We start from the raw sequence: 17258 nt of genomic DNA, 5'->3' as shown, positions 1-17258 counted from the left end.
AGAAGGGTGATGCTGGCGGGAGGTGCTGGCCCCACACCTCACGGTGGGGGAGAGCAGCTGGGCTTGGGGCGCCACAGGGTGGGCAGCCACCCGAGGGACATCATGCATGAAGGAAAAGGCAACTAGCCTCTTTCTGCAGAGCGGGGTGACGAGGCAGCGCTCCCTTTCCTTTGGGAGTAGGGGGAACACGTAGCACAGGCTGGGGGGTTGCATCTCTGCCATCTCATTAGGCCAAGGCTCAGCCCCATGCTGATTCCTGCCATCAGCTGCCTGTAGCGCCTTAGCCCCATCCCTGCCCTGCCCATCCTCCTGCCCTGAGCCAGGCAGCGATTCCCCTGGCTGGGGTCCTTGCCGGGGCTGGCTGCGGGCAGGGAAGCGGCAGTGCCAGAGCAATGCTCAGCCCACCGTGCCACACTGGGATCGGTGCGGGATGTGCCCAGGGCAGCTGGATCCCACCTTCCAGGGGAGCACGCTCCTCTTGGAGGGGCACAGTGGCCATGTGAGTGCCAGCCCCATGGCACACCTTGCCACGGGCCAGCCCAGGGACACCCCTGGCCTTGCCAAATCGGGGCGGGGGCTGCTCTCACCCCTGGGAAGGTCCATCCCCAAGGACAGGAGATGACTTTGGTCCATGACCCCATTTAAATGCAGACAATTCTTTCTGCTTAAAAAAATATAATTAAAAATTACAAAGCCAAATGGCCTGATGGTCCAGGTGACAGCTGGCCCAGGACCCTGGCTGTGGAGGGGGGGTCAGGCGAAGCAAAAAACGGGAGCAGCCTTGCTGACCCACAGCTCTGAAGCTGAGCAGGCAGGGCAGAGGCAGCAGGGGAGCAGGTAGCATCCATGCTAACCCTGCAACCCCCCCAGCAGATGCCGGTGAGGCTGGCTGAGGCAGCCCCCCACCCACACCACATGCTGCTGCCTCTGCGCTTGCACCATGGGGAGCCCCTGAGTCCCCAAACCCCACTCCCTTCTCCCCAGGTAGCATTTAAAAAAGCCACTGAAGAATCGAGCAGCCTCATGGGGGAAGCAGCTCCCCGGGCACTGGGGGAACCCCTGAGCAGTGGCTGCCCCTGGCCCAGCGAGCAGGACACTGGCATGGCACAGCACGGCACAGCCCCTATGGGCCCTGCCTGCTAGCAGCCCGCTGCACCGCCAAGCCGGGGGGAAAACGGGCCCAGAGCTGCAGAGGTAATATACAGTATGCATTATATAGATAATGTACAACACTGACTTTACATCACAATGCCTGCTGCGCTGCTGGGGAGCTAAGGCAGTGCTGGCAGGCAGGAGTGCAGGCAGCACAGGCAGGAGCATTGGCAGTGTGGGCAGGAGTGCAAGCAGGAGACAGGCAGTGCAGACGGGAGCATGGGCAGAAGCACAGGCAGCGCAGGCAGGAGTGTGGGTAGCATGGGCAGGAGTGCTGGCAGTGCAGGCAGGAGCATGGGCAGCATGCGCAGGAGCATGGGCAGAAGCACGGGCAACATGGGCAGAAGCACAAGCAGGAGCATGGGCAGCATGGCAGGAGCATGAGCAGGAGTGCAGGCAGCACGGGCAGGCCTTGCCGGCCCAGGCCCCGCAGTACTGCCCGCGTTACCCCACGCTGCTGGGCCTGGCCAGGCCCGGCGGGGCTGCCCTGTGGCGAGCTGACCCGACCGCCCCAGCACCACGAGGCTGCCGGGACACCCTGAGGGGATGGCGGGGCCAGGCCGCGGCCGCAGGGCCGGTCTCGCCGGGTCCTCGATCCCACGCGCGGGGCTGCCCCGAGCGATGCCACCCCACGGGGGGCACCGGGGGGGCGTCCAGCCGTAAGGCGGCTGCTGCCAGGCGGGGCGGGGGTAGGCCCGGGAGTGTCGCTGGGCCCGCGGCGGAACCCCTACCCAGGGCCGGCCCCGCCGGAGAAGCTGCGGGCGGCGACGTGAACCAGCGGCCACCCCCGGCCTCCCCCGCGCTCCGCCCCCGCGCTCGGTGGGCGGGGACCGGGACAGGGCGCACTCTGGTTGGCCAGACGGCCTGCCACTCGGAGCGGCGTAGCCCTCCTGTTGGACGGCGCCCTGCGGCCTTATCAGTCCATCTGCCGGAGGTCCCGCGTCGTCACGGCCGCGTCGCTCCGCCCCTCGGTACTATGTCTCTCCGTTCCCCTCCGCCAAGAAACATAGTCCCCCACGGAGCGGGGGACTGCCTCGCCTCCCCTCCCCCCCCTCCGCGCTGCCGTCGGGGCCCGCCCTGCCGCAACATCTGCCGCCCCGCTTACGCCCGCGGCCGCGAGGTACGCGTGGGGAAGCCTTTTTCCTCTCATCACCTGTGCGGAGGGATACAGCGGGGGGAGGCGGCGCGCCGCGCAGGGGCGGGCTGTGAGGCGGGGGGTGTGTGCGGGGGGTGTGTGCCGGGGGGGGGGGGGCCGTCGCGTCCGCCCCGCCGCCGCCGCCGCCGCGGGGGGACCATGCGGAGGCAGCGGTGCCGGCGGGGGCAGCAGCAGCGGCAAGAGCGGGAGGCGGAGCGGCGGCAGCAGCAGCGTTAGGGCCCGGCGGCCCGGGGCGGCCGGGGGGGGGGGGCGGGGGCGCGGGGCGGGCCGGGCCGGGGCGCACGCGCCGCCCGGTGCGGGGCGATCGCGCCGCTTCGCTACATTGTATCCGCCGGCGGCGCGAGAACAATAGGCGCCGCCGCCGCCGCCCGCCGGCCCTGGGCGCCAGGGCCGCCGCCCGCCCCGCTGCCCGCCCGCGGGACCTTCATGCGCTTCCCCTCCCCCGCGCACGCACGGGGGGGCCGCACCTGCCCCGGAACAGGTAAAAAAAAAAAGAATAAAAAATAATGATAATAAAGCGAATAATGCAGTACGGGAGCGTGCCCGCCGGTGTCGCGGGTGGTGGGGGTCCCGGCGCGGTGGCTGTGAGGCTGCCGGGCCGGGGCCGGGCCGGGCTCCATTGTCCCGGGCGCTGCCGGCTCCCGGCAAAGTTTGCCGGGGCGCGGGGGAGGGGGGGCCGGACGTGCTGGGGGGTCCGTACGGCGCGTTGAAGGGGGGTTCCCCCTTCCCTTCCCCGGCGTGGGGGGCCGGGCCGCGGTCGTGCTGCGAACTTCAGCCCGGTTTGGGCACACGGGGGCGGCGGGGGGCTGCAGAAGTTGGGGGAGCCAACGGGGCTGGGGAGGGGGGGGGGCGCTGCTTCGGCCTCCCCCCGTGGCGCGGCGGGCAGCCTGCTCCCACCCGCGGCAGCGAGGGAGCCCGTGGGGGCCCGAGTCGGCCTCCTCCCTCCGCCCTGGGCGGGGGCAGCCCGTTGTGCCCCCCCCCGGCCGGGGAGTCGGCGGGGGGCAGTGACCCACTTCGCCGTCCCCCCTGCAGTGGGGAGGGGGGAAGCAACGCGCGTCCCGTTCCCCCCGTCAGCCCCCCCGGCGGGGCTCGGCGAGGGGCGAGCGGGGCTCGGTCCGGCCTAGTTGGGCCCGGTCCGGCCTGGCCGGGCCCACGCGTGTCCCGGGGCGGCCGGGCCTTTGTCCGAGGCCGGGGGGAAGCGCGGACATCTGCCGCCTTACCCCGCTCCGCCGCGGGTCCTGCCCGGCCTTTGTGCCGCCGCGGCGGGGGGAGCCGGGCCGGGCCGGGGGGGGAGCCCTGCCGGGCCGGGGCCGGGCTCAGCCTGCCCGCGCTCTGCGGGGGCAGCTAAAAATAGGAGCGGGGAGAGGGGGGGTGGATGTAAAAATAACCTCCCGCGCTGAATTCGGGGTGTTGTTCAAGGGGTGGGGGGTTTGGGGGGGGCTGCTGAGGGGCTGCCCCCTCCCCCCGGCAGCACCGGGGGTCCCTCCGGGCTCTAACCGCATCTCCCCCCAGGCTGGGGCAGCGCGTTGGTAAAGTTGCTTTAAAAATACTGACCAGATGCATCGATGACACTTAAACGCTTTTTAAAGAAAAGAAGTTTAAAAAAAAAAAAATCCCCAGGCTGGTTGGTTGTTTTTTTTTTTTTTTTTTTTATATATACATAGTGGCCAAGGGTTTGTACATGCTGGGCTGATTTCAGCATTTTTTGGTTGTTTTTTGTTTTTTTTTTTTTTAAAAAAAAACTTCATTGAAATGTGGTGACTGAGCAGGCACAGCCTACAAACATTTTGGATTGCACAGAGTTTTCTCCCCCCCTTCTTTTTTTTTTTTTTTTTTTTTTTACCCTTATGATTAATGAGTTAAATTTATTGGCCAGCTGCCCTTTGTAACCATGAATGAGTTCCTAAAAAAAAAAAAAAAAAAAAAGGAAAAAAAAGGGAATCTTTTATCTCATCCCAGGCCTCCCTTCCTCCCTCCCAAAGAAATATTTTTCTATCATAGTGAGCTGGCCAAAAAGATCAGTCTCCCTTTAAAAAAAATAATCTGTAAAATTAGGAAGAATAATATTTACCTATCTCACAAGGTTGCCTGGAGGGCTTTATTTTTGCAAAACCCTCCGAAAACAAAATTTTTTTTTTTCCCAATCTCTTTTGGGAGCAGAGAGGTTCAGTTCTCACTGGGTACAGCCTGGCTGGGCATCCCCAAACTCAGCCCCTGAAAAAGCAGCTGCAGGTGCTCGGCAACCCAAAGGAAAGAGGCATAAGATCAGACTTTTTTTTTTTTTTTTTTTTAAACAAAACTAGGCAAGGACAAGAGAGCCTCCTGCGGGGAGTGAGAGTGTGGGGGAAGGAGTGGGGGCAAGCTGAGCCAGACAAGCGCCTGAGTGATAACTTGCCTGAACCCTTTGATAAATGAGTTGACTCTTCTTTTTTTTTTTTTTTTTCCCTTCATTTGCCACACGCCAGGAACAGAATTGGCCCGAACTAGTGGAATTGGCAGCAAAAAACTAACATACAAGTGTGTCTGGTCAATAGAGTGCTTGTTCCTGCCTTTGGGTGCTATGTGAGGACTCCGACTGTGCTCTCAGCGGAGGAGTTGGATGCTGGAGACACGCAAAGGATTTTTCTTTTCTCGCCCCTTTCTCTCTCTTGTCTTTTTAAAATATTCATCAATGGGGTGGGTAGTTTGCCGTAGTCATTAAAATATCTCTTTCCCCTCCCCCTCGCTTTCTCTAGGACTGCCACTGTTGAGTCTGTGGGAGTATGAATCAGCAGCAGCAGAGAATGGCTGCAGTTGGGACAGACAAAGAGCTCAGTGACCTGCTGGACTTCAGTATGGTAAGGGAGCGCGGCCGGGGGGCTTTAAAGGCCCCGGGGCTTTGCTTGTGCGCAGTGTTTTGGCACTGCAGAAGGGGAGGAAATGTGAGCCTGTAAATTGGACATGATGGGTTTCAGATGTGCCCTGTTTGTGTGCGTGCACATGTGCTGCAACTTGTTTATTTTCAAGTTAAAGCAAAGCTTCTGCCCCTCCTCTTCCCCCCCCCCCCCCCCCCCCAGCGTATATTGTTTCCTTGCAGGGAGCACTGAGAGGTGGGTTGGATTTGTTGGGATTTTTTTGGTGGGAAATTCTGGGGAAATGTGATGGAGTTGTGTGTTCTCTGTTTAAATGCTCACTGTGAAATGGGCTGGGTGGACTGTTTCTGAAGCCATGCAAAGATGTAACTTCAGTAGCTGATTAATCAAGCTTTTTTTCCTCTCCCCAGATCCAGACTATTAAACTTTTGCTCCCACAGGTTATTCTGTCACAGTTTCAAATGTCCAAGCTTTCCAGTGCATGATTTTTGCAGGAGTTGGACACTTGTGTTCCCCACACTCTGCTCTTCTGTATCCTGGAAACCTTTAGCTGCATTTAGGAGCTGTTGATTTTCAAAGAAACAGGACCTAAGAGTTCCCACAGAAGGGTGTGCACAGCTCAGAGGGAGGAGAAGCCCCTTGTAGTTGTAGCAGAGCGAGGGTTAGTCCCTATCTGTGCTGCCATCCAGGGTTGGCGATGTGTGTGCTGTGCGCTTGCTGCACCAGCGCTGGCTGTCGTTGGCAGCTGACTTGTGGAGGGGAGAGCTTACGTTCAAAAGAAAATAACTTTCTCTTGGGTTCCTCTGTTGTGTGTTGCACCCTCATGGCACTTGAAGTGTGCGTCTTGCTTTTTAGATAAGCAAACGTGCTGCAAAGATAGAAAAAACAGCTCCGCAAGGAGGAATAACCATGAGTGTCACTGCTGTGGCTCTGGGCTGTCCTGGGTCACCCAGCTCATGTCCCTGCTGGGCTGATTTTTCTGGCCCCTTGGAGAAGGAGTAAAGGGGGAAAAGCAGTGGCAGAGCTAGGGGCACCTGCTGTCCTGGTACCTGTGACACTCGTGGGAAGTGCTGAGACTCAGCTGCTGAGGTTTAACAATGGAACCAACCCAGGAAATAAACCTTTTTATACGGCTGGGGCTTGTACCTGTCCCAGCAGGGCTCCATGCTGGAGGTGGGGGTCAGTGGTGAGGTCTCTTTGTTCCCCAAAGAGCACTTCTGCAGGAGAGGCCCAGTTCTCCCAGTTTCCTGCTTCTATTGGGAGGCTGGTTCCATTAAATTACCAGTGATGTATTGTTACAGTAGTATGTTTTACAGTTGGCAGGGGGACTGCCCCGGTGGTGTGTGTTTGAAAATAGGAGCATGTTCAGGGCTTGCTGGGGAGTGGTGCGTGGTTATTTGTCCCTCTCTCATCTCAGAGGTCTGGTGGGTTGGCAGGAGCCCTGGAGCTTTCCAGGTCAGTAACCCATAATCTTGCTCCCTGGCCGGGACTGCAGTGGCTCCTGCTTTGCTTTTTCTCCCCCTTAGAAAAAAATCAATTCGCACTCACTGTTCAGAGCTTTAAAGAAAACGCCAAGAGCTTATTTTCAAATTTAGCAAACCATCCTTGTCTGCCTGCTGAGAGCTGTGTTCCCTGAAGGGATCCTGACCTGTTCCCTTTGTACACTAATGTTTCTGTTGTTGGAGGTTAATCTGAATGGTTGAATTTGGGTTCAATTCCAATGCTTTTTATGCTGGTCTCAACCTGGGAATGACCAGAACTTGTTCTGCGTTCGTGTAAGGCTCACGCATTCAGCGGCAGCACTGGGGGAGGCTGCTTGCAGGATCAAGGCCTGCAAATGTCATTTGCCAGCAAATAGTTTGAAGATGTTCCCTCCAGGATAAGTTGGCCGATGGGCTCCGACACAGTCTGGATTTGAGCCAGATCTGTTTCACAAACCCTCATCTCTGCACATGCACACTCTTCTCCTGAGTTTGCATAAGGGGAATATTAACATCTCTCCTGAAGGATGAGTGGCTAAACCGGGAAGCTTCCTAGTTAGCAGACTGTCTTCACCCTGGCATCGTCAGAGAGGCTGCTCCATGGGTTGCTCTCCCCGTGTCATTGGGATGCAGGCTTTTTGACCACAAAGCTCACCCTTTCAAGTGTATTTATATTTTTCTTTGAATAAGCAGGAGTAGAGCATCGGTCCACTAGTCCTCTCCAGGAGAGTAGATGGGAGGGAAGACTAGAGAGATTCAGAGCAGCTGGAAGCATTTGCTTCAGATCAGTATTTTAATTCCTTTTTTCTAGAGAAAATACGTTCAACCCCAGTAGTCTCTGCTTCAGGTCTGCGCTGTGTTTTTGCTGTGCAGCAAGTGAATTTTAAGGTCTGGCCCTAATGGGCTTGTGTAGTCAGGATGTGAGTTCGTGGGGTCAGTAAATGGCAGGGTGTGTGAGGTGCTATGAATTGAACTTATGGTCCTGAAAAGAAAGGCTGGTGCCTTTAATAATAAATAAATACATTGGGTAGTTATTGAGCTGCAAAGCACTCACCCAAAGCTTTGTGCCAATGCAATTTGCCAATAAGGGTGAAAATCAAAGGAACCTGTAACGTGTGTCTAAGTGAGGCAGAGCCAGACACCCAGCTGTGTAGTCTCATTGCTGCTTTGGGGTGTGCACGGCAGCGTGCTTACCTCTACCTCTGAACAAATTGCCTTTTATAATTGCCCCAAAGTACAGGTAATTTGTGAGCTTTCTTTCACCACCACTCCCTGGCAGTTGTCCAGGACGGGCTTGCAAATCTGGAGGAGAGCTTTCGAGAAAGCATCCTGCCTATAGATTTGAGTTGCCAGCTTAACTTATTAGGTGTGGGTTTGGGTGCATTGTCCTTTGAGCCTGGCTCGGCAGCTTGGCCTGGGCTGCGTACGGTATGGCGGGGGCTACCTTTGGTCTGTGCTGTCGGGAGATGCTCGGCCACGAGGACTCGCCATGGTTATCCTGGGTGGCATCTCGGCTGTGCCATGCTGCCCTAGTTGGTGTGTTGTGCGAAGGTATGGGCAGGTATCCCAGCTGGGCTGGGGTGCTCGGAGGGCAGAGGCACCCCGTGGCATGGGGGGAGCCGGGATGGAGCAGCCCAGGCAGGCGGACGGGGTTGGGGGCCTGTCCGTGCCACAGGGCACGCCTGCCAAGCTCGACAGAGAGGCAGGCGGCTCTGTGCCAGCCTAGGTCTCTGGCAGAAGTGAAATGCTGTTAACAGCCGTGATTATTAGCAGAGTATTAACCATATGCTGCAGGGATGCTAGTTGTCAGGGTGGGTTTCTAGCTTGATGAGATGCTGCAGGGTGGGCAGGGGCTTGAGCAGTCACATAGGACCTGCCGTCTGATTTCTCGGCAAGTGACTGCTCTTGTTGCATGCCAGCCCTTATAGCTCCAGCCATCAAACTGGGGGTGAAAGCCAAACTGTTACCAGCAAGCAGGGCTTGAGCAAGCTCCTTCTGCCCTTGCTGATGCTTCTGCCCTGCTGGAGGATGCTGAAGCTGTGCCCTGCACCCTGCTCCAACTGAGGTGCACCGCCTGTGTTTCCACGATAAAACTCTCACTTTTGTTCAGAGCGAAGCAGTTGTAAAGTTTGACTTTACGCCGTGGTGGATGTTTGGGGCTGTAGTCAGGAAGGTCTGTCTTAAATGAACACGTATAAAATATCCTGCTGGCAATGTTTATTGAGTCCAATTCCCTCTTCTCTCTGAATTAACAGCTGGATACTTTCCACACTGCAAAATAGATTTCAGGTTTTGAGTTCAGGCCTGAGGTTGGTTTAGCCTGGAGTTCATAAGGTGGAAGAGCGGAGAAAGTGAAAACAGCTATTTAATTTGAAAACACCGATGCACTGGTAGAAGTGCGCAATAAATGAAATGCTGCTGATACTGTACTTCTGTCTGGCAAATTCCCTTTCTTGCCTTAGGAGTTTGCTGTTGAAAGCATGGGGTCTCTTAGCTATAACCTCCCTGGTGGCAGGTGCAGGTGTTTGGATCTTCCCATGTGCTGGATTTGCATCTTTTAGCCAGGGAGAATAAATTCTTTGGGAGGGGTGGAAACTGAGCTCCAAGGGTACACAGAAGTTGTTGTGAGCTGTCAGGGAGGCTGGAGACAGGGCTTGAGGAACCAAATACAGAGACTTAAGAGGGGGGATTTTACCTAACTGTTTAAATCTACATTATTCAAATCCAACAAAGGCCAAGTAATGACCCAATTACAGCTGTTCAGATGCTCATGCCTGGGTCCCTCCTTGATGCCTGGGTCCCTCCGGTTTGTGCCAGCTCCCGTTGGCCTCCTCCCTCCACCCTGTATATTTTTAAAGCAGAAAGGAAATTCGCAGTGGCTGGGTGAACTTTGCCTGTGAGTGACATACGCCGGCAAAGGCAGCCGGCACTTCACATACGACTTGTGCCAGGCTTCTCGAGGCAGCGTACCAGGTCTGCTTCAGCCCACACCACAGTGGAAAAACAAGCTGGCAGTAAGAAAAAAACCCAAACAAAACATTTCCTGGAGCTGGCAAACGATAAATGTGTTTGGAGCCTGTATTGAGGCAAGGGGTAACCCAGGGTTCCCCCCTCCCCATCATCACCCTGCTTTAGCATCCCTGCTCGCCTCAGTGTGGAAAGGGGTCTGTGACTTCTTAATCCTTTGGGGAGGGAGAGCAGGAAGGAAGGTGTTGCATCAGTCTCGAAATATCTCTCGAAGCAGGCAAAGGCAGGCGAAGGGGAGCGGTGGGGAGGGCATCCCTGGTGGGGCCGGGTGCGGAGGCATGCTGGGGATTGCCGAGCGCGGTGGCGGGGGGGACACCACCTTTTTTGCAGAAGTAGAAAGCGTGCATTGCACAATGGAACAAGGTGGTTCATTTTCTCCACTCATGTTTGCTGCTCAAACCTTGGGCTTTTCAGCATCAGCGAGTATTAAGCAGAAGTGCTCGTAAAAAAGAACCAGCAGTGCTTTTTTTTCTCTTTTTCTTTTTTTTTTTTTTTTAATCCTCCTCTTGCTTCTTGCTGCTTGGTACCATTATGTTCATGCATTCCATCCCTCCCGCTTGCACATGCAGAATTGCCACTTGGAAAGGGGGTTTTGAACCACCTAATCTTTTTCCCTACCTTAAGAGGAGGGGAGTGAGCACGGGTTGAGTGGGATCAGCCCTGTAAATTCGTTTTTTAGTGATTTTGGTGATCTTTGCTGAAAACGACCCTGCCCTGCAAGGGTAGGGGGCAGGAGAAACCTGTAGCATCCCAGAGGAAGGTAGGCTGCAAGTCTTTGGTGTCCTCAGGGTTTGTTTTTGTTTTCTAGCCCAGCTTCCTTCCTGAGGAAACAAGGCATATTCCATGGTGGGGCTGCCGGCCCACCCCAGGTGACTCTGGAGCACACCCCGGGTGGGCAGCAGCCTCCTGGAGGTGGCAGCAGGAGCCCCCCCCCCCGAGCCGTGCCTGTCCCCGTCCGGTGGCTCTCGCTGCCCCGCTGTGTCTAGGGAGGGTGTAAGGAGAGGGGGGTTACGGCCGGGGGCGAAGCCATAGGAAGGCAGGTGTCTGCAGGCTGGCTGCTGGCGGGAGGGATTGTCCACACGCGAGCTGCATACTTAAATGCTGTTTACACCTTTATTTAAATGCATACATACAACATATGCATGACGTGTGTCTGTGCATACATATATATGATCCCAAATTTGTGTTGGTTTTTTTGAATGGCAGTTGGTTTCTTAACTGCTCTCTTTGCATCTCTACCACATTTAACTGTTGGTGTGGGGGTTTTTTTTCTTTTTTTTTTTTTTTTTCCTCCCCGGCATTTGTGAAAACAAAGCTGGGCAGACGGTTTTGTACAAAGGAATGTTTCTGACCACAGCCAGACATCAGCTATGTCAGGGCATGAAATGCTGCATTTCTGTAGGCTCTTGTGCCATTACATTGTTTAATCTTCAAAGCATTAAACTTTTGAGTTACTCAGACATTGCAAAGCTAAAAATAATAAAAATTCAAATGACTTGGTGGTGAAAGTATCTTGAGTTGAGTAGTAAAAGGATATTAAAATGTTAATTCACTAAGCGTTTTCCCACCAGTTGTTTTATTGGCTGGAGCTCCATTTGTGTGGAGAAGAATTAGTTTTCTTTTCTGCTGCACGCAGGTGCATATAAATTTTTAAATAACAGCTTCTGAAACCCTCCCAACTTATATTAAAAATATTTATACAGGTTAGCTGATGAGGTATGCAGTATTTTTGAGGAAGCTCCCTGGCAGGAGAAGATTAGTTGTGATACTGAAGCTGCAGCAGTATAGCAAACAAGTAGCCAGAATGACTGATACTGTAAAATACGTTAATCTTTCTAATTGTGTGTTAAAATACTTTTGCCCTTGGCGTAGCTTCTCCCACCAGACCCCAGGGCTGTGTTAGGTCATGGCACTGCCAGAGCCCCCGAAGCACCAGGGGCTGGAGGGCTCTTCCCTCACCATCGCCTGTGGCTCGGTCATTTCTGTCTGTGCCAGCCTGCATCCTCCTCACGCACTGCACGTTGCCAGAGATGGGCCTGGGGGTGTGCGAGACATAGGATGGGACCCAGACCACTGCGGGTGCTGGGGTGTTGAGAGATAAAATGAGCTCTGCTGGGTGCTGCAGTCTCGATGGGGTGCTGTTGTTTCCCTGCTAGCTTTTTATGAATGGAGTTGGTCTTTCTCCATGGCCCCAGGGACACCCTCTAGTCTGAGCCTCGGTGAATTAGTTAGGGAAGAAACTATTGGTTTTGACCACAGCAATGATGCTTCTTGGATGCTTTTCAGTTGTACCTAAGGAACCAGACACACTGTGTACACAGGAGAAGTTCGTGCACGTAGGAATGCATGTGTATGTTAGCGCACAGCTGTGCTGCTCTCCTGTCCCTCCTGCAGCTGATCTATGTAGCAGGGACCCAAGGAGAGGAAAGTTTTTTGCATCAATAAAGTGCTTCTCTTCCCCCTTTCCTCCCCCACTGCCTGCCCATCTGACCCCTTTTGCAGCAGCACAGTAAAACTAACATACTGAAATCTCTTTTCTCTTCCCTTCTCTCTCATCTTCTTGTTTTTCTAGATGTTTCCCCTGCCAGTGGCTAATGGAAAAAACAGACCCACGACCCTAGCGAGCACTCAGTTTGGAGGATCAGGTACTGTCATCTTAAATTTTTTTTCCTCTTAACACCATAATGTTTCTTGCAATAAATTTGTGTTTGCTTCCAGAGATCCAAAAGGAGGAATTTCTGTAGTTTTGTGTTAAGTATTTTTCTGGTGGTGGTCTGCTACTATTTTTCTGGATGATGTTCTTGTTGCTCCACGTGCCTCTGGGTAGGCAAAGCTGCTCTTTGCCGATCTGTCTCCAGTTAAGAAGTCACTGCGTGAGCTAAAGGTGGTTGTCTCATCACTCTGATTGAAGCAGTCTGAGAGCAGACAGTCAGTGCTGTTCTCTTAAGCTGCTTAGGTGTGCGCTCTGGAAGACTTTTGCTGTACGTCACCGAGAAGACATACATGGTCTGGGGCTCAGCTGCCCAGAGGGAGACTCTGGTGTGCAGTTTGGGTGTCTGCTCCATTCAACCCTTCCAGCAGCTCCCTGCTGTTGGGTGGGATCTCGGCATTCCCAGAAGAACCTTTGCAGAGCCCTCCTGGCCAGGTGCCTCCAGGCAGCGCAGCCACCCCAGAGAGGCTGACAGCAAGGGTGGCTGGAGCTGTTTCACCAGCCTCTAAGGTGTGGACCCTGCTGTGGCTTTGGGGTGCTGTCAAGCAGAGCCTCCCTTGTTCCACCTTGCTGCAGTGTCCCCAAAGCCAGCAGCTGGCCCTGCTCCCTGGGAGCGCTGCATGGCCGCATCTGCTGGCCGGGGTGCAGAGGAGAGGGCAGGGGTGCCAGCATCAAAGGGCTTTGGGAGCAGGGCGTCTGCAGGGAGCCTGGCGATCCAGCTGCGATAGGAGACTCTCTGAAGGGCGCGTAGCTTTAGATGTCTGATTGGGAAATGTGCCGCTGCTTCGTTTGAGGCTGAAGCAGAGAATTCCCCGGCCAGGCGGACGGCGCGGTGTTGTGCCAGGCTTTTGATGCCTGGGGAAGCCGCTTTGTGCAGGGCTCGCTGCAGCCCCTGGCGTGCAGGAAGTTCAGTTAATTTGCCCTTCTTGCTGAAACATGCTGAATGCTTTGTGGATGGTTAAAATTTGACCTTCTCTACCCTGGGCTGACTCACGCTGTCCAGGGAAACTCCTGGCCATGTGGAACAGCCGTGCCCCAACACCAGGAGGCATCCCAGAGATCAGGGTGGGGTTTCTGGATAGCAGCTTTGGTGCCACAACGTGCTGTGGGGCAGCTCTTGGGGAAACCTGCAGAAGCAGGACAGGAGGAGTATACTCTTTCCTGCCCCACTCCTGCCCTTTTTGGCCAGGGAAATTTGTTGCTTTCAGATGGGGCTGTTAGCTGCATGTCAAGATGGTTTTGAGCAAATATTTTTATAGGGAGGGAAGCTGTTGAGTGGGTGCTGGAGGAAATTGGAGGGGAGAAAACTCTCAGGTTAACCCAGATGGAAGCTGATCTCTCCAGCGAGTGTTCCCGTGTGTGGCTTCTGCTGTTAAAATAATCCACAAAAGACGCGCTACATGCTAGTGAGAGAATAGTAATGGAGCAGCTCACATTAATTTGTTTCCTGCTCAGAGGCTGGCTTGGCTGCTGGGTTTATAGTGCTGGCCAGCAAGGAGAGGTTGCGAGCGGGGCTCTGCGGTGCAGCCGGTGCAGTGACCGGTCCCCCCCCCCCCGCCTCTGCTTGGCTGTGCAACAGCCGAAATGACACAAAATCTTTTACTTTCCCCCCGCTCGGCTTCTTTTCTTTCGGGTGAATGAAAGGTAATGTTGACACCACCCTTCCTCTGGGCTGCTGCTTTTTGCGTCTGGCTGTGAGCAGTTCATAAAAGCAGTGCACTGATGTTATACAACTGCACTGAAGGCATTGCACAATCGCTGCTGTCCCAGTCCCGGGCCTCTGCATTCAGTCTTTTGTCCTGCCGTGGACGTCCTGGGTTTGAAACACAGCTTGGGGTTTGTTTAGGGGAAGCCTTTTGCTCCAGCAGCAGTCATCCCTTGGCCAGCTGTCCTTGGCCTCACCTTTGGAGCATGGGGGGCATGTTTTATTTGTGTGTTGGCTTGGTGACTCCTCTCTGGTCCTAAATGTTTGGCAATTGATTTTTGCTGGGTGAGGTGAATAATTGCATTAAGATGTTAACGAGATGTGCCATGCACAGGGGTGCACTGTGTCTATTAGAAGGACTTAAGGTGTATAAACTAGGTCCTAGATAGTGGCGAGTGGTTGTTTCCACAGTTGTTTGATGTTGGTTTAGCCTAATTCACTAATTGACGTGCTGTACAATCAGATACTAGTTCATCCCCAAAGGCATAGCCAGCCATCCGGCTAAGAATTTAATTTGAAGTCGAATTGTCACCAACCCTGATGTGGTCAGAGGGTGAGGAGCAGATGGCCCTTGGATTTGGGGACCTGGACTTGCTGAGGAAGCAGAGAGCCTTGCAGCCACGCCGTAATCTGGACCTGGAGATTAGCTCCCTAAATCTTCTTGCCTTGCAGGAAGGCCTAGGCTTCATCTTGAATGCGCCTCGTGTTTTTCAGATACCTGTTCCATCAGTGTCCTGTAGCCCTGGTAAAGGTAGTGCAGCGTTTCCCCTCCACTGCCATCCTGCTGCCTGGAAAGGGGGAGCAAACATAACTTCATTTAGTTTTTAGTTTTGTAATGTGCACCTTGGTGCCAGTGTCTCATTATTTGGGGTTATTGTAGTAACCCCAAGATAATAAACTGTTGTTGTCTTGAGCCAGAAAAATTAGGGTTTCAGGCTTCTGCCCACCCTTGGATGTGTGAATTCGTGGCCTCCCAGTTTTCATCTTTCTCCTCCTTGGGAAAATTCTGGGGCAGTACATAGCTTGTATATTTTTTTCCCCTCTGGAGGAGCTATTAACTTGAGGCTCTTTCCTGCCCAGGCGAAGTTAGGAGTGGAGGGAGCAAGGCAGTGACTCTTAGGACTCCTGGCCAAAATGCCTCACTTGCCAAGATGAGGTTCTTGCTTCCAAAGTCCAACTGGTAAATAAGGGAGTGCAGTAATTTGAAACAGTCCTACTAGAAAATCACAGTGATAAAATTGCCCCAAATCCAAATCCTTTTCAAATCCTAATTAATATTTGCCCTGGCCAAGCTGCTGGTGCTCGTGTGGGCGGCCCCTTCATGAAGGGGAACCCATTTCTCTTTCCCAGGCCAGGAAAATTCAAAGTGTCAATGCAAGTCCTCCAGCTTTGAGATCCCTTTGCTTTTATATTTGTCTTCTGATTTTATTTTAAGCTCTGCCACTGTTTCCCTTATTTCTGTCCTTAAATGCACCAGGGAGGAACTGGTTTAGTTACCCTGCCGCATGGACAATTCAGCACCTCCGCTTTGCGTTTTCTTGGCAAGGCGAAACCCAACAATTGCCACTAGGATGGAGTTTACGTCATGCAGACTGTGTCTGCAGCATTTATAGCACATATAGGTCACCACGGGGAAGTTGGTCTTCCTGGGGCTTTGAGCTGCAACTTGTGTTTTCCAGCTTAAGCCATGTCATTTGCTGCTAGTATTTTATTTTAGCCGGAACATTCAGCATATGCCTATTGTCCTGGTCCTAGAAGGCAGCAGTTTCATTGTCCCCTTGCCAAACTGTTTGTTTATTATTTGCAGCAGCAAACCATTTTACACCCTGCCCTCCATCCTCCCTGTGTCACAGCTTGTAAATGACAACTCTGATCAGAAACGCGCTCCCTCCCAGCGCACCATATTGAACTGTGTCTCTAGCAGGAAACCACTTGTGCTAAATTTCACATGGAAGTAACCATTTTTAATTGACATTAAGACAGTATGAGTGGCAGGAGGCAAAGAAGTTTTGTTGTCTCTTCCCAGCCTGGGGCATGGCATTGCTGCAGGGGCATGGGGCTGTCGTCTTGTGGTTGTTGCATTTTCGGTAGGGTCACTGCGTGCCAGTTGTTTGTTTGCTTCAGCAAATAAGCTGGGGCTCTGTGGAGCAGGGAAATGGAGGCAAATGGCTGTGCGAGGTAATGCATCTCCTGGAGTAGCTCATGAGCAGCACTTTGCATCCATGGTTAATACGGAGGGTGTGCAGCCATCTCCCCTTTGTGTCGGAAACAGTGCACGATGCCAGGTTTGTGTCCTATTGAAATAGGAGCATGGGCAGTCTCCTGCTGGCAGATGATTCTGCTTGCAACACATAAAAGCTCTGAGAAAAAAATAGCTTCCCCCCCCACTTTGAGTAAGTGAATTCATCATTAAATGTCTTTTCCTTCTTGCTTTGTGCTGAAGGGAGCTCCCTTGCTTGGGATCTCTTAGGTGGGTTGGGAAGGGAGAGTCCCCTCCTGCTCTGTGCTGTGATTTCCACCACCAAAATTTGATCGGTGCTTTTTTGCTAGTGAGATGGTGAGATGAGGCTCATTGTTGAGGGAATTGCTTTGATCGAGGGAAGTTAATAAAATACATTTGAAGCTGGCGGACTGGGGAGTTTTTCAAAGAGTTACAAGCTGGTGCATGTAACAAATTTTAAGTTATAGTCTACTGAACAAAGTAAATGCATTCTCCCTGGAGGTAGGTGAGTCTGTATCCCCTTTGAAAGCCTGCTTTAAACAACGTTCAAACTTGGATACCTGTGGCAACAGCACTGAAAGTAATAAATTCTATGAAAGATGAGGTTGTCTCTTTAATTGGTGCTATGGGAGAGCTGTTTGAAGATTTAATTATTTTGTGTGTGCATGCAGCCCTGTATTAGGAAGCTCCAAGGTGGGGAAGGGAGGATCTGGCGCATGGGCTGGGAGCGTGGTGCCTGCCCCGGCAGCTCTGCAAACGCAGGAGCGGCGCTGGGCTCCGCTTTGCTCATGGAGCAGCCGGCTGGGTAGTTTGCAATAAAAACATCTTAAGTTAGAGAGCTGCGAAGAGCTAAGCGCAGCGTTTCAGTTGCCATGCTGTCAGCAATTGAGTTTCAGGCTGCAGAAACGCATTTGCAACTGTTTACCATAGTGAGGAAAGCAGGAGCTTTTATTA

At 53.7% G+C, this 17258-nt stretch overlaps 1 protein-coding gene across 17 annotated transcripts in view; it reads left to right on the top strand.

The window, feature by feature from the left end:
• The first annotated feature begins 2430 nt into the window (after window positions 1–2430).
• TCF3 (transcription factor 3) overlaps window positions 2431–17258 on the top strand; it is an 80160-nt gene continuing 65332 nt past the window's right edge. For 4 of the 17 annotated variants that reach the window (XM_055707323.1, XM_055707328.1, XM_055707322.1 and 1 more), the window contains exons 1-3: window positions 2434–2789; window positions 5044–5145; window positions 12241–12313. In XM_055707323.1, the coding sequence (XP_055563298.1) occupies window positions 5071–5145; window positions 12241–12313 (148 nt within the window). In that variant the 5' untranslated portion in view covers window positions 2434–2789; window positions 5044–5070. Of the gene's footprint in view, window positions 2790–5043; window positions 5146–12240; window positions 12314–17258 lie in introns of all 17 variants that reach the window. The other 13 variants (XM_055707337.1, XM_055707332.1, XM_055707330.1 and 10 more) reach the window with 6 other exon arrangements.

The sequence above is a fragment of the Falco cherrug genome, chromosome 4, assembly GCF_023634085.1.
Source record: "Falco cherrug isolate bFalChe1 chromosome 4, bFalChe1.pri, whole genome shotgun sequence".
In the NCBI taxonomy this organism is placed as follows: Eukaryota; Metazoa; Chordata; class Aves; order Falconiformes; family Falconidae; genus Falco; species Falco cherrug.
The sequence above is the reverse complement of the archived record's forward strand: the minus strand, read 5'-3'. Positions and strand labels throughout refer to the sequence as shown.